At 41.7% G+C, this 23,485-nt stretch overlaps 3 protein-coding genes across 5 annotated transcripts in view; 1 reads left to right on the top strand and 2 right to left on the bottom strand.

Moving 5' to 3' along the window:
• The window catches only part of ptpn4a (protein tyrosine phosphatase non-receptor type 4a), a 34,911-nt gene extending 31,242 nt beyond the window's left edge, over nt 1–3,669 (bottom strand). Inside the window, exon 1 of the mRNA XM_084688418.1 lies at nt 3,241–3,669. The gene's annotated coding sequence lies outside the window, so the exon portion shown is untranslated. The remainder of the gene's footprint in view (nt 1–3,240) is intronic.
• A 2,057-nt stretch (nt 3,670–5,726) lies between these two features.
• tmem177 (transmembrane protein 177) lies at nt 5,727–7,535 on the bottom strand. Of its 2 annotated transcripts, none has more exons than XM_084689246.1 (2): nt 7,484–7,535; nt 5,727–7,045 (listed from the first exon to the last, which is right to left on the bottom strand). In XM_084689246.1, exon 2 carries the CDS (start codon nt 6,991–6,993, stop codon nt 6,061–6,063), a length of 933 nt encoding a protein of 310 aa, XP_084545372.1. In that variant the 5' UTR covers nt 6,994–7,045; nt 7,484–7,535; the 3' UTR covers nt 5,727–6,060. The 2 variants fall into 2 exon arrangements, with proteins under 2 accessions (XP_084545372.1, XP_084545373.1); XM_084689247.1 differs by having other exon boundaries at nt 7,415–7,529.
• Nucleotides 7,536–9,954: 2,419 nt separating this feature from the next.
• On the top strand, nt 9,955–16,743 carry mrasa (muscle RAS oncogene homolog a). Of its 2 annotated transcripts, XM_084688799.1 has the most exons (7): nt 9,955–10,087; nt 12,267–12,320; nt 13,045–13,251; nt 13,423–13,576; nt 13,715–13,814; nt 14,126–14,205; nt 14,885–16,743. In XM_084688799.1, the coding sequence occupies exons 3-7, from the start codon at nt 13,059–13,061 to the stop codon at nt 14,982–14,984; spliced, it is 627 nt and encodes a 208-aa protein (XP_084544925.1). In that variant the 5' UTR covers nt 9,955–10,087; nt 12,267–12,320; nt 13,045–13,058; the 3' UTR covers nt 14,985–16,743. The 2 variants fall into 2 exon arrangements, with proteins under 2 accessions (XP_084544925.1, XP_084544926.1); XM_084688800.1 differs by lacking the exon at nt 12,267–12,320.
• Nucleotides 16,744–23,485: the final 6,742 nt, after the last annotated feature.

The following is a 23,485-nucleotide window of genomic DNA, read 5'->3' as shown; positions in this document are numbered from 1 at the left end:
GCATGTTATCTGGTTGGCTTTCGTCCGGGCTTCCCCAATCAATTCCTTGACTGTGCAAACTTTCATGGCGAATAAAACCAATTCTGATCTATGCTGGCTTTGCATGGATCCATCCACCTCCAGTAATCACCCCAGATCATGCTAATCCTTTAAATGTGCTTACCTGTTTTCATATCCCAAGCCACAGCAACTCCAGGCTTGATCCAGAGCACTACTATGGCAGCCCCTGGTTAATCTAACCTGGCCCAATGCAAGACACAGGGATGCTTAATCTAAACTTTCACAACTCGGGAAGGCACTCACAAAAATATGGAGGGTGTCAGGGGACAAGTCCAGGAAGACATTGGTGTGGGAAGAACTCTGGTCATTCTGACCTCCTGCAAACACAAAGCCAGGCATCTAATTTTCTAGATAACCGTGTCGGACACACAGTGTTTTAAAGGATCGGACTTGAGAAAGGGCCTATTTACACTGTCACCGTGTGGTTCTTTATAGCCTAGTATGAAAAGATTCCTTTGGAAATATCATTTGAAAGATCTACAAAACATTATACCGCCACACAGTCAGTCTAATTGTACAATGGGGTAAAGCCTGGGGCAGCATCTTTAATTTCAACTCATTCATTCTGTAACAATTGGAACGTAACCAAGATCAACATTAACATGCTACCAGGGTGAATTTTCATCTAATTCCGTATGCATCAGCCTATTAAGCAGGACACTGTCCACAAACCAGAGGGCAGGGTCGGAAAGGACAACCCCCCCCCCCCCCCCCCCCCTGAACCCAACATTTGATAGGCCAGGCTTAAGTCTGGCTACCTTCAATAGGACTATAAACGGGAAAGTTGATTTGAGTGATAATATGATTTGGCTAAATCATTTGGACACTGCCAGTCAAATGAAGTGTGTGCCTACTCATCATGCTAACAATCAAAGCCTCACACAGTGTAGGAAATGCATTTTTCAGCCAAAACACCCTTGGTTTGGTGTTGAGTGAGTGAGGGTGTGATAGCTTGAGTGAGTAAACACAGCTGTGCATTGCCTCCCCGAGATTGTGCTAGAAGCAGCATGATATTATGATCACAAATCCTGATAGCCTATATTTTCCCTCCTTTTTTTTACCTGGTTCAATTCATATCAAATTGCTACATCAGATAAAGCAAATACAAATGGGAGTGACTTTAAATTCTCCACAGTAAATAAATATAGGACTTAATTACCTACTCTGCATGTGCATGAGCGGTCTGTGAAGCGAGGCAAACCGGAGTGGAGTGGAGAGCAGCAGGCTGGCCAGCTAAAGCATGCCTCCTCATGTCTCTAGACAGAGGGGCTACTGGGCCGAATCAACAGAGCTGTCAATCACAAGATAGGCACGCTCACACTTCCTTGACTGGGTTGCACTGCAACAGGATTTCTGATAGTGATCAAGGAATATAACCATGGATTTTCTTGTACTTACTAGTCTTCTTCAATCACGTCTTTTACTCTGTATTACACTATGTTGCCTTTTTAAGTAGCCTTGTCTTGACGTGTGAGTTAGATGTTAAATTCAGACCTATCAAGCAGCCAATATACTAAAATGCAGTCTGGCTTTTTGGCCAATATTTTTTTATTTATTTTATTATTTATTGTAAATCAAATATGGCCACAGTGTGGTTGTGCACCAAGTTAACATACGTTAAACCTACTCACATGAAACACATAGTTCCAAACCATATGAACAACAGAAACAATAAAGGCATGACATTACCATCACAGATGAACACAACAATTAATGTAGTCCCCATGTTAACTAAACACTGCCCTATTAGCTTATGTCACCCACATCATGGCAAAAACTATTTCCCCAAACCAGTGTGTTGCTTAGTTGATTCAAAATGTCCCTTAAGGCCTGCCAAGTCTCATGTTAGCAGGTGCAGTCTATGCCAATTACCCCAGCAGCACCTGAGTCTCCCTCTTTCCTCAGTCCTGATACACTCCAGTTCAAAACCAGGGATGCCTGGTTCAGGTGCACTACCCACTAAGCCAGGACCCTGGTCACAGGGTACCTCTGCTTTACTAGCTGGGTCCCTCAAAACAGGTTTCACTCTGGGTGTATAAGATCTTAATAGTCTCAGAGCTAGGACTCTTGCTTCTTGCATGTGTTGTAATGTGACATGCACAGTGGTTTATGGGGTCAGGACCTTTCATCCATTGTATGGCATTTTACTAGGAAGGCTTCAACTATATGCTTGTATTGTATTGGCTAAAATTTCTCAGAAATATACATACAATTATGTGTCTATCAATTAACTTGTATTTACAAAAGTGTGTAGTAGATTCCCATAGTCGATTAACAACAACAAATAAGAAACCCATGAAATAACATAATTTCGAACGTCCCAGTGGTCGAAACGCACGTCGCGCGCAAATGGGACCCAAAAGATGAGAAGTGAACATTACGTCATCGGAATAAATGACACTTATTTAAGACTAAATCAAATGTCCTTTAATGTTTGAAAATAACATCCGTCTATAATGCATGACAGTTACCGCTATTGAGAATTTGTCATTAGAGTGGCATGTTATAAAAACAGACGTGAAAGGTTGAGCTATCCAAAATATAAAACAATTGCAACATTAACGGCTGTCACTGTCAATAGTATTGTGGCTCACGGATCACGGTTAAACAGCCCACATACCGTAGTAGTTCACGGCAATGCCATACTTTCGCTTGATTTTATTTGACACAAAAGCAGCATAGGCTAGCTCAGCTGACGTTCCTTACACAGGCGACCACTTCACTTTACGAGTCCGATATGCTTCATGTGGGATGTTGCATCACTGCATTTTACAGTATACGCTATACTGCATTGACAACTACAGTTTTGAATGCGAAATTCATGTTAAAATCAAGCAGACTAAATTAAGCTGCTAACTAGCTAGTAACACCCAGCTAAAGAGTTAGCAGCTAGCTCACTGGGTTTGTAGGTTACTAGCTATTCTAGTACCTGGGTATGCATGTGGTCAGTAATGTTTAACAACCTTTGCTGTGTAGCTTAACTAGTTAGCTTCAATTAACTTGTAAGAACGGAAAAGCGGATAGCGTGGCTAATTACTCAAAGCTTAACTAACCTTAGCTAGTCTAGTCTTGTAGTAGTGTAACGTTAGCTAGCCAGTGCTAGGATATGAGATACGAACCGCATTAGCTAAAGCTAGCTCGCTACTTTTCAGTAAAGATTGTTATTGAGTCAGAACTCACCGTCATAAACAGTTCCAGGAGTGTCCAGTTTTTAATGAATAGGATTTTTTTGCTATAGGAGAAAGTAAGCTGAGGACGTCAGACTGAAAATCCAACTTCAGTTCACCCGCTGCGAACTCCCACAAAACCGCATCTTTATCGCTTGGAGTCCGAGCCTTCATACACATTCAGCTGCGCGGGGCCTCCTGGTTCGATTCTCCGACTAGCTCGGCGACGAATATTCCTTACGCAAGCCACAGAAACCATTGGCTGAGGCAAATCAATAGTTGTGATCTTGTACCGATACAATAATATTTACAATCCCTTACATTTAAGAAAAAGAATATTGAACATCGAAAAGGTGAAAGAAGTGGATTCCAAATAATGGGTTTCTGACTTTCAACTGAGCCCGTTCCCGTTGCCTGCCAGGCAGAGTCTTGGTTGGTTGCAACTGCGCGTTTCTTGATAATGGGCGTTCTACTTGGTGTGAACACGCCCTCGTTTGTCCATTGATATTGTTAGCCCGAAGGGCCATATGTGAGTAGGCTATGTAAAAAAAAAAGAGTAAAAACATCTATGTTGAGTTTTCTCATAGAATTATGTCAGGGTTAATATATATATATATATATATATATATATAAACCCCTGACATAATTATATATATATATATATATATATATATATATATATATATATATATATATATATATATATATATATATATATATATATATATTAAATTCCCAACAGCAGAGTGCTAGTATCCTACAGAAGTCCTACCAACTGACCAGGGCCAGATCTGCAGTGCACCCTGTAGCCAACCTGCAGGGCCCTAGCAGTCAACAGCAAAGCATACCAGAGCTAACTGAAGAGTAGTGTCCGGACAGAGGAATAAAATATGAAGTTGGAATGAAGTGAAACCTCAGCTGCTCAGAAATAGGGCGAAGCCAGTTACAAAATTATTATTTTAGGTATTGTGGTTATGAAGAATGTTTTCCTTGATTTTTAATACGAATTTTGTATTTTTTAGGGACTTCATATACAACAAACCGGCTCAATGTGCCTAATGGCGCAACCTTGGACACCGGTGCTCAGGGGCGGAGTCGTATGTTACAGAGGCGTGGTAAAATTGTGGGAGCGCTCACTCCGGCTCAATCGTATGCTTGCTGTCATTCAATGCTATCTTTAAATAAAAAGTAGGATCATCAATCAGTTAATGCTGGCCAAATACCCATTCGTTCTAGTTGATTGAAAACCATACACTATTATAACAATTCAAAAATACAGAGATATAATTTAGGGCAGACAACAGCAATAATAATACACGCTGTTGGTCCAGGGCGACATCATGTGGCGAACAATTGTAGTCTGCTTACATTGCCCTTGATGCCAATTTAATTTAGGTTCCTGCGTAAATGTGATAATTCCTTCAATCTGATTCCAGAGATTTGGGTTTGAGATGTATTGTATTTTATACCCTTGTGATTAAACCAAGAATGGGAAAATCTCCTTAACCACTCGGACCCTTTGATCTGTCGATGAGGACTTTGATCAAATAGGGTCCATATAACGTCCTTGAGACTCTATAACATCATTAATATGTTTCTAGCTTTTACTGTAGAGGCCCGGAAGGTATAGCCGTATCTCATACCTGTGAGTGGCACCCCAATGTCACATATGTACAGATATTCGATACACTGGCAATTATTCAATCAACACCTGTGTGAAGTGAATAAATCATAGCTAAAAGTACACTTACCGGTTACTGATGAGAGCAGAAGATGAATGAAGTTTGAATGTAAAAATTGAAGTTAGTATAGTCTAGTAGTATATCCACTAACAGCTCAGTCTGAATCAATAAAGTAGCTTGTGAACTTGTATTGAAAATGTCAAAGTGGCTCTAAAAGGTCTTCCAAGAGTTTCAGATTGATTCCAAATGTATGTGCAAAATGTTAATTGTCACATGCAAATCGTATCATTTATGAACTGCTAAAAATATATATATTGTATCATAAGCAAATTGTATGGAATGGTTATCGGTAAAAACAAAAGGATTTAGTCTTATCCCAAATAATTGCAATAGTATGGTTATAACATTGGATACTACACTGTCTGCTGCTAGAGTATAGTGCTGCTTAAATCACGTGTTTTCCCACAGGTGTCCCGACTAAATTGATGTAATTGCATTTGTGTGTGTAACCATCTGGACACTTGTACATTGTATAAGACCACCTATCTCAACGGACTGGCTCCGTGTGTATATGAATTTGTGTGTGTGTGTAACATGGACACTTGTACGTCTAAGACCTTCGTTCATCTATCGTCAATAGTCTGGCTTGTCCCCATGTCAGGGCCTGAGTGTGATAAGAGCTTGAGGCTAACAGTATTTTGAGCCAGAAACCACATTCTGTGTGTCCTAGCAGATATGAGGAGTGTAGGAGAAAATAAGGCTTATCAGAGGAGAAAGATAGGGAATAGGCAAGAGAAGCACATTAATGGAACAGGGAAACAGACCAAATGGTTACTTTAATTCATAACATCACTTTGTCACAGCCATGTTCCTCAGTCTTTGTCGCTTTCACAACACATGATCATGAGAAGAGACTTAAGAAGGCATTTTTAATGTCTTTCACTAGTACACATACACAGCAACACAAACGTGCAGGTTTAGGGAGCATATTTAACCCACACATATGATAACCAGTATTAGACAAAAAGAAGCAACTTGATGTATATAACTTCCTGTGTCAATAGTTAAACTATGTTGCATGTGGTTAAAGCTCATTATACCAATCTGATTCCATTTCAAAAGCATGGGCTTCAGTCAAATTCCTTATCTGCTTATGCCTTCTCCTCCTTTAGCAGGTTCATGATGCCATCTCTCCTGGAGGTGTATGGGGCATGCCTCAGTTTCAGCAGGTTGGCCGGGAAAAGGTTCCCACTGGGGGAATACATCTCTGCCCCTTTTTGGCCCATCAGTGAGCGGAGTGTCTTGTTCCTGATGAGGATCTTGTCATAGAACTCCACCCCTCCTTTGGCATAGTCCCGGGACAGGCGTGCAGCACAGCGATCACATCTGTAGTCCAGCCACTGAGTGAAGGCATCAGTGGTGAGATAGTATGAAACAGCACCCAGACTCAGTGCCACCAGATTGACCATACCCCTGAAGACAGCTGGACCTGAGTGCAGAGCAAAGATCTGCTTCAGGGTCACACTATATATCCATACTCCTGCCAGGCAGGTTGGAGCTACCACTGCATTCAGGACTGGCCCCCCTGATTCAAGACGGGCCACCTCGCGCGCCATGGCAAACTTCTGGGCTTCGGGGGAGAATACAAGCGCATCCTTCAATGTGGTGCCAATGTCACTATCCCACTCCACCTCTTTTCCGTTTATGAAAATGGTACGATTAGTGATTCCTGCAGGGTCGTCCTGCGTGCTGTTGAAGTTTGCAGGAATGCCAATCTGGGCACCAGCGGGCAGCCATGGCACACCTGCCCCAACTGGTTGGAAGCCGAAAGAGGCAAAGGCGCTATAGCCGTCCGGGAAGCTGACATTATAGTCCTTCAGCACCTGCTGGAAGACATTATCCAGCTTATCCGAGAGGTTTGATGGCTGTCCTTTAGTCCATGCCTGGTACAGCTTCCTGTACGTGTTGTCAGGAAACACATGGTAGAACAAGTTGGCTGCAAACACACTGCCACAGCTTGCAACAAGCAGCTGCACACGGTGCTTCTGTGCAAGCGCAGAATACTTTAAAAAGAGAGAAGCCATGGTCCAGCGTCCCCCTGGCTACCTGTTAGCATCAGACTTTAGAAGGATGCATCTGCGAGGAGACAAAACGAGAAAGCAATGGTGTATAATCAACACAGGTCTGATTGGTATTGCTTTTTACTCGAAATATACGAAGATCTTTGCTGAATTGGAATACATTCAGTTTTCCACTACAAAGCAGGAAATGTGAGACAGACGGGTAACGAATTTCTGACGCCGGTGCTAACAGCAACAGCAAAATGCCATGACAAAGTTTTGGTGAAGTTACTTAAGAGTGAGTGGGCAAGCCTTAAATCGTTTAGCAAGCAACAGCATTAGCACTACTAGCTGAACAGTCTTAATGTTTACCTAGCAAGATAGCTCCTAAAGCGAAGCACCAAAATTTTGCATTACCTTAACATTTGACTTAACTATTACTTACATCGAGTTTGAAACTATATATTGCTATACATGTTATGTCTTATGATTTGTTGCACAATCCTCAACTCACATGTAAGGGACATCGCTACAAGGACAGCTGTAAGCCGTAAAGTAGGTTGTAGCGGAAGCTAGTTTCGCGACAATTTTGCGTCCCTGGTGCTGTTTTATGTCATCAGCTGCAACTTTACTGGTGCTGTAAAACTACATTTGAACCATTGACAGAATGATTTGAACAGTTTGACACGAGCGTGTGTGTTTGCGTGCGTGTGCCTATGCTTCTGCTTTCTGTGTCAGACACCCATTGATCCCTTCTTGGATGGACCCATGAGCATTCTATTTGCTGTTTCTGATTCTGTTTTATTCTTCTAGGTCCTTCCCAGCATTTGATAGCAGCGTAATTACATCACTCTTCTTCTGTCACACACGCATTTATTGGAACTACTTTAAAAATATATATTTATTGGCAGTTAACATGTGACAATACATGATAAATAACAATTAATCTAACTGAATCAGATTGGAGAACTACTGCTCAGTCAACAGCTTATACCGTAATTGTGTGTGTTCCATGGATAAGATCAATAAGTGCTTAAGAAATGTGAGCTGCTATGAAATTGTAATGCAGCTGCAGCTGCTGTTTGAGTATAGTATGCTAAGGATGGTAATGAAGGACTGAATGTGACACGTAGCAGGGTTAATTCCTATATGAAAATAGAGAAAATAAATATGTAAATATGAACATTGTTAACAGAATAGAGTCCATTGTTTGGAAAATAACATGCTTGTATGTGAAAATGTAGTATTTGAAATACCAGTAATGGCAAAATGTTCCATTTTACATAGGATTTGCGGAGATATACTACCCTGAGTGAGAAGGCTCCTCTGTGCTCAGACAGTCACCATGGCAACTAGCTCTGGGAAAAATGTGAGGAATATCCAAGCAGTTAGAATTAGGTTACCCATATTTAGCATGCAGATAAAAATCAACTTTTGCGCAGGCCCATGGTATGGTGGTCTATGCAAACATACATAACCCAGTTATGATTTCCATATTGTCTTCACCTTGGCATTCAGTTATGAGTGGAAAGTTTGTCATAATCAAAGACAAGTTTGCTTATTTTTAATACATAATACATCTGAAATCATTTGTATTCTATTAGTGTTGTTCAGTATAGTATTTGATGCAGCACTCCTGACCCAGGCCCTTACGTTTATTCTGCACTCACATTAATATTAAGGACACCTTTTAGTCCATGGTGGGATGTTACTAGGCAATGGGTAACATCTACTTGCATGGCCCTTACTTGCACATGAATCAATTGAGAACATGATAAAGTCATATTTTGTTCTAAGCTTTTTCAATTTCAATTACAAGAACAACATGAGCAGCTATGGATTTTTGTTGTATACTACATAAACCAGTAATGAACTTCCTTTGAACCGATACCTCAGTTAAACATGCAAACATATTTTAGTTAATCCACTAAATTACATATATTAATGTGACCCTTTATGTAGAGTAAGCAAATTAATAAGAGACCTTTAAATCAATACTCAAATTAAAATTCCATTGGTTCAGCAATAAATCATGGAGTGATCAATCGATCAATCAATCCAGAGCACGTTGATTGCCTTTTTGCTATTCACAAAAGCAAAATCAATAGGCCTATGTGTACATCTCCACTCACACCAGTCTCTCATTCCCCAATGACTCTCCTCTTGTAGTATACCATATTAGTATAGATCACTGCATGGAACATAAATCCAAGGTGTTCCTGGAATCTTGGAACATGCTTCTGAGAGAGATAGAAAGAGGTTACCGGAACAGCTGTATACTGTTTGCAAAAGAGAGTGAGTGCTGTCCATTTCATTTCAAACCTATTAGCTACTGCAATGAGCCTTGTAAAAGGCAGCAGCACAATCTAATGCATGACTTATTTATGAGAGTGAGTCTGATATCGAGCACCCCCACGCCCCACCCCAATCAGATTATTTATCACTTTAACTACCTTTCTCCCTGCAACTGGTCTATTAGTTCCTGTATGTGATGTCAGCTTGCTACAAGGCATGAATAGGCTGCTCTTCAGAGACCCATCCTTCCACTTGATTGTTTTCTTATATCTAATGTAATTTAATTAAACGTATTGGCTCAAAATATATGTTTTCGATCGGATAATATGACTGAATATTTGACTATTATCATTTCACATCACATGTGTCGCCCCCAAGCTGTAGTTTATCCGAATTTGAAAGAACTACACCTTTAAAGAAAGTCTGAGTGCCGCGGCATAACGGAACAGCCCACTCTCTCTGAAAGGGAGACTTCTTAACCACCTCGGAAGATTTCCAGTTTTTCTAGAGGTAAAATCTTTTAATATGATAACACGCTATTTAACAATAGTACTATTTAATTTATAAAACGACTGTTTCCATGGAGGAAAACTCCGATGGGTTTAATTTATAATCGGCAGAAGGTCCACCCCTGTGATGGTATTCTATTTATAGTATCAGCTGTTGCGATATAAAGATTTGCAATACAACGGTTTTGTTGTGCGGATGTGTGAGGCACGCTCTCATTTTAAAGGCAAAACTGTGGCTTTGATATGACATTAGGGCGAGGGATGAAGAATACAAACAGAACGTGAAGAGGTTGTGCCCAAGAAAACATATCATAGTAAGTTGCGTTTTCATAAAAAAAAGGTTGAAATAATCTACTGAATCGTACATTTACGTGGCCTAATCATTGTTAGATTAGGCTATGTCCGTTTATTATAAATCTAGTATGTCAACCGATTAACTTATTCTCCAAGAGATTTAATGTTATCAGCCCTCTAATGGAAAATGACGGCCATTAATATTAGGCTACATTTGCGGAAATTGCTTATTGCTGCAAACTTCTCAAGAAGATGAAGCAACAAATATAGGCTACTTGTGGGCGGCGGCGTTGTTTAAAACGGGCCTTAGGATGTTCGGACGTTTTGTCACTTAGGTTCCCCTGTAATTTTGAGCTGGCATTCTTAATGATCACAGTGCTGAAAATCTTATGCAATATTTGTTCATTCTGGCTTCCCAGTCTACATTGGTGAAGCCCATATCTTCCATTTGTTTCAAGTGTCATTCATGCTGGGATAGAAAAAATACATTTAAGAAATTCCCATAGAGAGAATTATCGATGTCCCAGATCATTGAATGAAATCACCAGCTGCAGCTCTCAGTAGTTTTTCAGAAGACTAAACATATCCATCCCTCTACGAATAGAAAAGGGAATTCATCAGATAATGCAACAACGAGTAAGATACCTGAACTCTTGACACTTTCTTAGTGTAAGACTTGTCTTAAAAGAACAGTCGTGCTGATTGATTGTGAGCCATTACAATCCCCTGGGATAAACTGTGACAGACTAGAAATAATAGTGAGAGAGTAAGGTCTTCCAAAATATGTGGCTTTGTCAGTTCATCAGAGGCAGCATAATGCAGAGTCAACAAGATGCCAAAGTTGATCACATTGACTAATACATTCCATTCCCTGAGAAGCAGTCTCAAGTGGAGTAGTGTAGCAGCAATTATCACAGTAGTCATGAGATCTAGCCTACTCCTTTACCAAGTCATGTACAGTTGAAGACTTTCAGGGACATGGTTTGACCAGTTATGGATGTGGTGTGATCAGAGTTTTGATCAGGCTGCATGTGTTCTTGATATAATCTGTCCTACCACTCTTCTGCTCTGTCGAGGGTGCATATATATATATATATATATATATATATAAAACATGTATGATCCATTACTGCATGGATCCCCATTGTTTCGAAGGTCAAGTCCTTTGGCTCAGAATTGCAGAAATCAGTTTGACAGCATATTAAGTTGGATGTTTCTGGTGAATCATCAGATGATGAACAATCATCATATGACTCGCTAATCTTGGACTGTTAAATCAACACCTGGCAAACTAGTCCGTTGCCTTCCTTTTAGAAGAACTAACTGAAACATGTCTAAACTACAATTACACTAAAATTGCGCTTTCTTGACATCAATGATACTCCTTAATTGATTCAGGAAGCTAGACCACAAACAAGGTTCTATGGTGCATATCTGCATGAGACTGTTTTGTACAGAGCTTTAAGTACGTGATGGATTTAATGTACGTGACTGATTAAGTGTTTCCTGCCATGTCATGTTGGGGTGTGAATGGGGGGTGCAGTCTTGTCCGACTGTAGGTTGTGACTTACTGGATCGGGGTGTAGTGAGGAAGGAAACCTCTTCCTTCCTTCCATTGTAGTGAGAAGGAAGGGGCTGTAGACCTCAGCTGACAGCTGTTTCCTGCTTGCCTGTTGAAGCCTGGTGCCTCATGTTTTCCACCTTACTGCCTCCTTGGCCTGGCCTGTCCCCTACTCCTTTTCAAAGCCTAGCCCAACGTAGGTGACTCTACCCACAGGCTGTGCAGGTCCCTCTCAGTGCCTGGAGCTGGTGTAAATACCACCATCCAATTTAAAATTGTACTTCTTTTTTTTCTGCATGTGTCATCAGACTTGCCTTTGAACCCAAATGGATGTCAAAACAGAGTAGCGTCTTTGTGTTTTCACACGATTTGCGCTTTTCCAACCACTGAGAATCATTGTGATGATTGTGCCTTGTAGCTGAGAAGTGGGTGCTTTGCGATGTGGCTAGTAAATACAGAATGTTCCTTGTTTCTGAAATACTGTAGAACTATGCACTTTTGACCCTTGATCTACTTTCTATATTATGTACAATATGTACATCGGATAAAAGTTTCTGCTAAATTAACTAAATGTCATGCAATAATCGCCACAACGTTTCAGGTTTCTGTCCTCAGTTGACTCCTTTCTTTGTCCATAGATTGTCTGTGTAACCCACCGCTCCTGAACAGCCTTGCAAGTTCTGGTAAAATCTGTAAGCCTCTGCTACTGTGCACTACTGGTATAAGATTAAATAAAATGTTTAATGGACACACGCTTACATCAGATATTAATTCAAACTGTTCAATTGATACTGTAGCTCCTCACTCATTGCATTATTCTATTCTATCTTCAAATGTTACCATTTGTAATATGAAGTGCTGCAATACATACTGTATGTGGCAGGGACAAAGGACAAGAAAGCGCTATAACTTGATGCATTATGGGAGTGTTTCAGCCTGAAATAATGACTGTATTTCCTCCTGCCGTGTTGCATTGTGGGTTAATCTGAGCATCATTCCAACCCTCTCTGAAAGTATGTATATTGTACTAGCTGCACTTTGTACACAGCATTAAAAGAACAAGGAGGATGGAATCATCTTATTATGCCTGCAATGATGTGGGGTCAATTGCATATCCCGTTTGATTTCAGTCATTCACTTGGTGAATGCTGCTCTGATTTGAAGCGACCCGAGAGCCACACTGTCTAAAGCTACAGCTATACTCTGAACATCACGTTTGATCAGTCAGGCTAGGATGAATTGTCGATGGCTGATGTTATTCTGTGGTGCTTGGCTCACTTGTACTCTGCACCACTCTCCATGTAGTCCATCTTGTCTCGGTGGCGATGATTAGACCGCTGCTACATGGCATCACCGCTGCTAAGTAACAACACCCCTCTCTTACACCCCACCCCCCCACCCCTGTTTTTGTTCCAGGTGTAGCCATTGCCATGGCAACTAGCGCTGTCCCTAGTGACAACCTTCCCACGTACAAATTAGTGGTGGTGGGGGACGGGGGCGTGGGGAAGAGCGCCCTCACCATTCAATTCTTCCAGAAGATTTTTGTACCAGATTATGACCCAACCATCGAGGACTCTTACCTGAAACACACTGAGATTGACGGACAGTGGGCCATACTAGATGGTAATAATGATCTACCTTCCCTTGAGATTTTCATGATACTTTTCCTTCGGGTGCAGAAAATAATTTTGGGCTGTTGAGCTTTTCTTTGTTGATTTACAAAAATGCACGAAACTTTGAATATTCGGGTTAAAAGTACAGTTTGTTTTGAACTTTTTTCTATCTATGTTTCAGTTTTGGACACCGCTGGTCAGGAGGAGTTCAGTGCTATGAGAGAGCAGTACATGAGGACGGGCGATGGCTTCCTAATAGTGTTCTCTGTCACAGACAAGGCCAGCTTTGAACATGTGGACCGCTTCCACCAGCTCATCCTCAGGGTCAAAGACAGGTGAGGCGCCACATGGTAAGGAGGGAGTGACAAGTCTCTGACACGGACCACAGCTAATGCTTCCTTTACAGTTTAACCAAGCCAGCCAGAGTAGAAGACTGTGTTTTAATTCCGTCTGTGCCTCCCAATGCCTGCTAGGGAGGCCTTCCCCATGGTGCTTGTGGCCAACAAAGTGGACCTGGTTCATCTGCGTAAAATCACCAGCGAGCAGGGACATGAGATGGCTGACAAACACAATGTGAGTGTCTCCTCAGTCTGCTCACCAAGACAGAAAATACAGTCCAGACCGAGAGGGGTTGGAAGGAATGGGGAGAGATTCATGGGAAGATGTTCGGAGGGAGAGAAGTTGTTGTGTGCTAGGAAGTAGAAGGCTGAGTCAGCATTTTTACTGTACGGTATGATTTAGGCTTGGTGGGATCACACTGAGGCTCTGCCCAAGCCATCCATAGCTATTTCATAGGCTATTTAGGAGGACACAAATGAATGTCTGGAGAAAATGTGAATGATTTATTACTGATTATTGGATAACCATATTTGTGATTTTCTTAGATTACGTATATAGAGACAAGTGCCAAGGATCCTCCCATGAATGTGGACAAGGCTTTTCATGAGTTAGTCAGAGTTATAAGGTAAGTCAAACATTTTTATGCAGAGATGCTTTATGCACACATGCGGGGTTAGAACAATAGGATATATCAGGTTTGCAATGGCTCTTAGACAGAAACATATAATTTAGGCAAACAAATTTGACTTGACCAAGAACACCAATCTAGTCACTACTTTTACAGACAATGAGAGTCTGGTATGCCAGTGAAAGTTAAAAGAGGAAGGCAAGAGAGAGAAAAAAAGAGAGCCATTTCCTGTATGAACAGACGTGTAATTTCAGAGGAATCCAGTTTGTGTTGATATTTAGTATGAGGTCATATCCTGTTGGAGGGCCCACAGATTCCAGAAAAGGTTTGAGATTGGCTTATTAGTGAGCCAACGAGGCCACCTATCTGTCAGTGTAAAGGATTCTCTCCTCTCTCTCTCTCTCTCTCTCTCTCTCTCTCTCTCTCTCTCTCTCTCTCTCACTCACTCACTCACTCACTCACTCACTCACTCACTCACTCACTCACACACACACACACACACACACACACACACACACAGCCGCTCTCTCACACATTTTCTTATGCACTCTCACTCTTACTCTAATATAAAAAACAGTGTCCCAGCTTTGCTTCTCAGCCTCACTCCTCTGCCTGAAGGAAAACACCATGTCTAATGTTCTTCCCTCCTCTCTTTCCCTCCTCTCCGCTCTTGCAGGCAGCAGGTGCCGGAGCGCTGCCAGAAGAAAAAAAAGAAGACCAAGTGGCGTAGTGACCGTTCCACAGGCTCTCACAGGATCCACTGTGTGGTGTTGTGACCACGCTCATCTGCCTCCTCTACATCTGCCCCCCCCTCTTCATCTTCCTCCTCCCCCTCCCCGCAGGGCAGGGCTGGAATCAGACCGGCACGAGACGGACCAAGAATCGGAGCAGAGAGGGGAGTGAGGAATGAAGAGAGGAAGGGAGGAATGGAGCAAGGCCAGCTGACACAAGACCCATCCACCCGTCTCATTGGGGAATGGGGTGCACATTTTTTAGCTGGGTGGACTGATGTTTGTGACGCTCCTCCACCCTCCTCCCCCTCCTCCACCCCCAGACCAGTCCAAGGATAGCACTCCGGTGACATGCCTTAGTGGACTTACTTGAGTGTTGCTCCATGTCTGGGATGATGCTGTGCATGGTTGTGGGGGGGATACTGGAAGGGTCTGGGGCAGGGTGGGTTTGGGGTGTGTGGCGGGACCCATGGTTCAGGTGCTTGTGCTATCGTTGGTGAAAACCCATTGTGTGAGTGTTCATTGTGATTGTGGTTCTCCATAGTGTTGGATTTCATTGTGAAATGAAAGCAAGTATGTTGTGGTCAAAAGAAGAAAAGATAAGTTGTTTGAAGCTGGGGAAAATTAAAAGTGTAAAGGCTATGTTATAAGACGTTTAACTGGTTGAGAAGCAGGCATTCAAACTCTTGCTTAAGATTATCAGCCTTAAGATGCATTGTAGTCTATTACCTCAAATACACGCTACAACTCTGGGGGCGGGCCCTGCTTCATGACTCAAACAGGAAACAGACCAGTGGTAATAGCCAACACATCCAGGAAACAGACCAGTGGTAATAGCCAACACATCCAGGAAACAGACCAGTGGTAATATCCAACACATCCAGGAAACAGACCAGTGGTAATAGCCAACACATCCAGGAAACAGACCAGTGGTAATACCCAACACATCCAACTGCGTCCTCTAGTGGATTAGTAAAGGGCCCCGGGCACTAGCACAGGATGTGACTGCATTTCAGGGGTTAGCTAAGAAGCTGCTGCCAGTCACTAGGGGTCACAGAGGGGTCACATTAGGGGTCACTATGGGGTCACAGAGCTATCAGGGGACCACTCACTGGAAGCACCAAGATGACTGGCTTTTTGTCTGGCAGAGAATATTTAACGACCTACTAAATGGCTTGTACTGTTAAGCACAAAAAAATGACTTTTGGATTTTTTTTGTCTCGTTGAAAATCGTCTCTTGAAAATAGACGAAAAGAAAAAACTTTGCACTTAACGATCGATTTCTGACTTTCATATCAGCATGTTTTTCAAATCTGCAAATGTAAGTGAAGGCATAATAGAAGACTTCATGCAAAAAGGTGAAAAATGTACCTGTCGCTATGTAGCCCAATCTGCCTGTGTAAGCCTGTCCATCAGTTACAGTGGTCAAGAGAGACTTCGTATTCTGCTAAGTGGAGTAAGAACAAAATAGAAAAGTAAAGGACTTGGAAGGACTTGGAAGCAACAGACATGGCAACCTTTGGCAGTATCACGAACGAACACAGAAGATAATAAATGTTTGTCTGAAGAAAGGTTATATCAGTTATGTTTGATACTTTTTGTATTGTTGATATACAGTTCTTGCAAGTGTTTTTGAAAAGAAAAAACAAGAATAATTTATTACTGTACCTGTTACCTCATTGTGTTAATAACTGGCTAATGTCTGACCTGAAGAGCTAGACAGGGCTCCCAAAATGATGGCCTTTCAATCTAGCCTCAGGATTTCAGTATCTGAAGAATTAAAAATAAAATATTGGTTTATTTACTTGTTGTTATTGTGTGCCTGTTCATTTGTGCTGTAATGCGTTTTGGTTTGTCCTTATAAAAGGAGGGTCAGTCACAAGAATACACACACAGTCTTACATTTCACCACAAATCACCTTTTATAGATTTGAATGAAAAGTGTAAACTAAGGTTGTCTTGGTTAGCTGTGAGCCCTGTTTGACAACCAGGCTGTTGGCACCATCTAGTGGTCATATAAAGTATATTTTTCTTTTAATAATAGCTCTCATGCCAGACGATGGCGCTATTGTATTGTTTCTAGAAGTTTATTATAGACTCTAGACCATATTTGCTATTCATCTATAACACTTAATCTTTGAATATGACCTGCGCTACATAAAGAGAAATGAGAACACTCGGAAACACTGGCCAAAACTCTACAAAGTCATAGTCCTATTGATTTCTGGAAAGAGGACAATTCTAAGACAATTCTAAAATGCCCCTACCAACTAACATTGACGGCACAAGTGGAGCAGAGCAGATCGCTCAGCTGTGGAAAAAACACTATTGTGACATTTTTAACAGTGTCAAAAGCAATTCTTTTGTAGCTGGAGATGTTGAGAGGTCTATTGATATAGGGACGGGGCTAAATAACAAGTCATGTGGTGCAGACAGGAAATATGCTGAGCATTAAAAAAATGCCAGTAGAAAACTGTATCCCTTGCTTGCCATTTGTTTCACAGGATTTTTGATTTATGGAGTTTTGAATTGTCAATGCTTTTAAATGATAGAATGGGTTGTAAGGTTGGTAACGGTATCATCAGTCATCTAATGTATGCTGATGATTTAGTAATTCTCGGTCCATATAGTGCAGGACTACATGGGATGTTACAGGTGTGCTCCCAATATGGATCAGATTTTGATATCCAATACAACGCAAAGAAAAGTAACATCATGATTGTCCAAAGCAGGGGGGACTCTAAACTGTCTTCCTCCGACTTATCCTTGTCTGGAAACAAACTGCATGTTATTGATCAATGTAAATATCTGGGACATTACATCAGTGCTGACCTGTCTGATGACAGAGACATTAATAGACAGTGTCGAATGCTCTATGGACAATCTAATATGCTGATCGGAAAATTTGGTGCATGCTCACCACCCGTTAAGACCAAACTGTTCAACGCATACTGTACCCCCATGTATACTGCCCACTTGTGGAGGCACTACAAAAAGAGTAGTATGCACAGACTGAATGTTGCCTATAACGATGGCTTGCGGATGCTGTTAAAGGTAACACAATGGAGCATTGCAAGCCAAATGTTTGTTCATGTGGATGTGCCCACCTGCCCTGCAGTGCTGCTCATGTACAGCTGCATGTGCAGACTCACAACCTTCATGAACAGTATCATCATGGTACTGACCAATCCGGCATTAAGTTCAGTACTTTTCTATTATGTGCACGTCTGAGCTTCCTCAGAAAATGATGTGCCTCGTGACTTTATATTATGTTTGTCTGCATGTTGTCTTTTAATCTATGGACCTAGTAAGTGTCCGAAATAAAGTTTAAGATGATGATGATCATCAATATTTGTTTTACACATTACAATAATGGACACATGCAGACTGAAGTAAAAACTAAAAGGATCCATAAAGTCTTCCCTAGCTGTTCAATAAGTCATATTCAAAATGTCATATGATACTTTTTGTAAAGAACAGAAGATAGCAATGCAGAATGATGTGAAACTGTTATCTGTGATAAGAGTCTACATCATGCTGCAGCAGCTGGCTCTTCATCAGTGCCTGTAATTAATTGTTCTCCTGGATGATTGTTTGGTTTCTCAAATATTTAATTAAACTAAATGTTCTGGGTCAAGATTGCCAGTCACAATGTGCTTTAACGCACAGGTGCTCTTGGATGTCTTACTGTAACAAAGAAGTAGAAGCTATTGAAGTGTGCGTGTGTTCTAGCAAGAGACAGAGAGATTTCTGCAATGATGATTTATATGCAATCTCCTGTCATCCCAATCATAAACTGCAGTGCCTTCTAACGAATTGATGCAGAGGAACAATCTGTTCCTGGATTTTTCAAAGCAATACACAGTATATGCACTGCTGTTGTACATACTAAATAGTTCATTATAAAAGTATGACATTGGAGACACAGGGTACATCTAAACCCAACCTCCTTGAAGTAAACATTGGATGCTGGGTTGAAAGTATATCCATGAGAGAAATGCCTACAAGGGCCTTTAGCTGTGATCTCTGCCTTCACCTCAGCTGGTGTTGTGGTAGTCAAACGTGAGGGGAGTTGACTGGAGGATGAAAGTAGGGGGAATTACAGCATTGTACTCAGTCAAGTTGAGGGAAACACCTTATCTCAATTACTTCAGATGTAAGTTCAGTCCACAGCCAATGTTCTTGAGTCACTGGTTCCTGTTCAAAAAAGAAGGTGCCCAAGGCTACTGTAGCATGCCTGCCATTCTTTAATTTTCAACATTCTGTCGCGGATCCTCCTCTTGCACCCCTCAGACGGTCTAGTTCCCCAGAGTACTGAGGATAGCGGAGGAACACGGACCGACTCACACCTCATTATTGCACACAACTGCACTTCATCATCATCAATTACACACAGTATATAAACCCTGTTCAGACCAGGCGCTATTGTGGGTAATTGTCTTTGCACTACGCTATGCAATGCAAATAATGTATGTTGTTGAAATCCTAAAGTACAAGTAAAAGTGCTTCACCTGCCTTTGTCTCCTCGTTCCTTACTGCCAAGGATCAAAGTGTCTCGTGACACATTCTATGTTCTCCATTTTGAAATGCATTTCAGTTTAGCAGTATGGTGTTTTATTTTTGGTCCACCACCAGTTGTGTAGAGCTGGTCGGGTATGATAGGGCTGTGTTGCCCCCACAGTGTTGCTAATTCCGTCTGTGTGTGTGTACATAAGTGTTGGGAGGAGAAATATCCGGCGCAGTGTGAGGAGGCGTTGTAGGGAAGTGTAAGGGATCAGTGAGACTGAGGATTAAGGAGTAGATAGTTGTGGGTTCTAATCAGGACTTCAGTCTGCCGCCGGCCATGTGTTGACCCTGTTTCTGAATGATAAGAAAATTGAACATTTTGATGGAAAAAAATATCCTATCGCTATGAAGTCTGTCAATGAGAGGAATAAGGGGGATCTTAATGCCTTAAAGGAAATCCAACATTGGAAGCTTATCTGCAAAGCTAACCTCCTGTTTAGATTCTTATAAAGTTCACTCAAAGTATTGCTGATTTCCCTCAAGTTTTGTTTTATTAAGCAAAGAATGATGGAATAAAGGGTGCTTTATTCAACCAAATGCATTAAACATCTTGGGATTTGACACTCGCGACCAGTGTTGTTGTTGTTCTGTCCATATTTTTCTACCTAGAAATGAAACTTTAATACCTGATCGCTCTAAATGTAGTACCAGATGTGTGATGAATTGAACCGGAGAGATATCTCATGCTGTACATGCAGTACCATACTTTAAAGAGGCAAGCCTGCTCACCATTTATTCACCATTTATTTATTTATTAAGATTGATAAGCTCTACTCTGTTTCTGCAGCAGCAAGACATTCATGCCGTTCTTTCTCCCCGTGTCCCTAATGGGAGGAACTCTTCCTCTAAATCCACCTACAAACTTTGCTCTGTACATTTCAATACACAAACAAACTACATGAAGATATGAACAGAGTAAATCAGGCCGGAGTCTTTCTGATGTAGCTATGGGAAGCAGACATGGTTGTGCGTCTCTCTCCACCGCTACCTGGTCCTGCCAAAGGCAATGCCTGACATCTGGGGACACAGAATTGGCACTGTGTTGTCAAGAGGAGACAGATAATGTGGCCAGTAACTTGTTCAGATATCAAACTGCCAAGCAGCATCTGCAGCTGTGGGGAGTAGGCAAAATGATTAATCTAAACAATAGTTCAGCCAGGACAACATACACGCATACACACACACACACACACACACAAACACACACACACAAAGGCAATCAAAACTTCCAATTAAAAAAAGAGATGTTCCATAGATCCAAATTATTGTGCCGAAGTGTGCCACATATATCATATAATCATATATGTATGAGAAACAATCCCAATTCCCATTTGTGTCTCGAAATTCAGATTCATTTTTTTTTTTTCTTCATCTCTTCATCTCATTATTACATAATGAGGTCAGGAGCAACATACATTAGAAATTCAAATGAATTGTACTGTAAGTTTAACCTAAACACCTTTTCCACTCTCAGACAATTCTTTTTGGTGAAAACTGGATGAAGTCCAATTAAATGAAAAGCTTATTCTTTAACCTATGACAGTTATATACAGCTTTGCATGCAAATGTATTATGAAATTGGAAAACTATGCTAAATAGATCCCTTTGACTTTCCTGATTATGTAGTCTTAGTCAGAGATGCAAAAGCCAAACCTTTCAAATTAGCGGAAATACCAACCCCCTGGAGTGCTCCCCTTGTCTCGGACGATAACCCTTGGCTGATGGCGGCCGTCTCTGAGACATCCGCTGAAAGAGAGAGAGACAGCAAAACAGACAGAGACACATAGCAGAGGCGGCGGCACGGTTTTTGTGATGGAGGGGCGAGATTTTTTTGCCCCGCAAAAAAAATGAAATCTCGACTCTCTGAAATGCTATTTCCTGTATTTTAGGGGGCAGAGTTACGCCGTGAATTTCTCTCGACATTTGTGGTGGATTTTATTGAGGGGGGCGACGCCCCCCCAACATATTTTTCGGAGGGGCGACCGCCCCCCCCTGCCCCCCCTGTGCCGCCGCCACTGCATAGAGAGATGGAACATCAAGGTTTATAGAAAGTGAGATGAAAGATAAAAGCCTTTTAAAAGCTAATACCAATTTACAAATTGGGTCTGTAGTCTCATTCTGGAGGCCCCCCTTCCTGGGTCTATAATAACTAACATTAAAGTAAGCATGAGAGAGCTTTTAAAGGTTAGATATGTGCTTTGGTGCCGTTCTTCAGCCTGGCTATATGAGAACGTCTCCTACATTGGAAATAACGTATTTGTTGATCCTTATCCTTTCCGTTAAAATGAATGATATTTATAGCTGCATTATGTCAATCTACAATTGCCGAGTTTGCCTGTTTGATGGGACAATGTAGAGTCACGCCAGTTTTTTTAAATTAATTCTACTAGGCTTTAAGATGTATTTTTGAACATGTCTTCCTTCATACCACGTCAAAACAGATTTGGGGGGGGTTTAGCGGCTACATAAACATTATGTCCGAAGATAAATGGGAGTGAATATCACGAAGCCATTATGCCGATCTTTAAAGACACCAATTCACTGTGTCATACAGTGAATGTAATGCAGCTTCTGGAAGCCTATTCACATGATGTCTTCACTTGTTCTTTAGTTTTGTTGATAAAAGGCGCCCCACTGCACTGTTCAAATGTATAAGCATTTTAAACGTTAGGTGTCAACATTGTTGCCGTCAACAATGGCTCTCCTGCTCTGCTTGAGACATGCATTAGGCTACCAAAAGACTTATGAGACAACATTAAGTAGTAAAAACAACTGCGGACTGCTATCCGTCACATGATGATTTATTACCAGCACAGTAGCCTACATTTACTTCGGTGGTTTGTTCCACACCCGCACTGTTAATTCCGTGGTGAACTTTCAGTACCTCGGAGAGTTCCACAGCACTCTGTCTGCATCGGAAGATGTCACTGAAGTAAACTATTGTAACCGGACAGGTTAAAAACGTTAGACCCTTGAATACACAACAATACCAACAATGTATTTATGAACACGGTTTTATTGGTATTAACAAAGTTTAAAACAGGAAACTGTCATCCTATAAAATACTAGCAGAGGAAATAACACAAGAAAACAACTCATCAATTCACAGTTAGAACAGGGTGGCCAGACTAGGCGCCGGCAGTGGAAATGGGTATTATCTGCAAACCTGTAAAGAGGGCTATAGTAATCTAACCGACCGTGTGGTAACCCTATAGTGGAAAACGTCAAGATGTGCAAAGTTTAAGCAGTGATCCCCACTGAGATCAGTCTGTGCAAAGCGTGTAAACAATGACACTGCAAACGTACGTGCAAAAACTGCAAACAATCTGGCACTATAATAGCATGTGCAATATGCAAACAGCTGGAGGCTAAATGAGCCAACAGGTAAGATCACCACCCAGTATGACAACACAGAGCCCCAGGTATGAAGATAATCGATATAAATATGGTGACACTGCGGGCAGCCAGTGGAAAGTCTAACCACAATTTAAAATACACAATTCCCTACTCTAACGGGGAACGGATTCGAAGGCCAATCACCGTTCGACAGTACTCACGGCCCAACCCACGGCCTAGCCAACCGAAGTCCAGGAGGAGGTTGAGGGACAGATGCGAGCCTGTCGGCCACGCCTACGAGGCACTGACGTTGTTCCCCCGTGCGTTAGCAGCCCAGCTCAGACTGGGGAAACAGGAAACTATAATCCACACCAACAATAGTTCGTCTCGGGGTAGTCGTCCACACTGCTGATGGCGTCTGCTTCTTCTGTGTGCTGGGGAAGTGCAGGAGGTGTATAATTAAACGCAACCAAATGTAACGATCACGGTTGCAGTTGTTCTTACACACATAAAGTAATAGCGGGGCTACTTCCCTTTATGGCGTGGAGTTGAGTGCGTTGAACAATCTGATGGGGCTTGGAGGCACCGTGCTGACCGATCATCCAGGACTCGGGGAAGAGGGCGGCTGGCTCCGGATCTCGCCT

This window comes from Hypomesus nipponensis, chromosome 23 (genome assembly GCF_054491055.1).
Source record: "Hypomesus nipponensis isolate SF chromosome 23, ASM5449105v1, whole genome shotgun sequence".
Classification (NCBI taxonomy): Eukaryota; Metazoa; Chordata; class Actinopteri; order Osmeriformes; family Osmeridae; genus Hypomesus; species Hypomesus nipponensis.
The sequence above is the reverse complement of the archived record's forward strand: the minus strand, read 5'-3'. Positions and strand labels throughout refer to the sequence as shown.

Excerpts from the sequence above, each read along its gene's own strand:
- tmem177 (XM_084689246.1), bottom strand. The coding sequence starts at position 6,993 with ATGGCTTCTCTCTTTTTAAAGTATTCTGCGCTTGCACAGAAGCACCGT.
- mrasa (XM_084688800.1), top strand. The coding sequence starts at position 13,059 with ATGGCAACTAGCGCTGTCCCTAGTGACAACCTTCCCACGTACAAATTA. Across the intron at positions 13,577-13,714 it reads ATCCTCAGGGTCAAAGACAG|GGAGGCCTTCCCCATGGTGC; the intron begins GTGAGGCGCCAC and ends AATGCCTGCTAG. Across the intron at positions 14,206-14,884 it reads GAGTTAGTCAGAGTTATAAG|GCAGCAGGTGCCGGAGCGCT; the intron begins GTAAGTCAAACA and ends CCGCTCTTGCAG.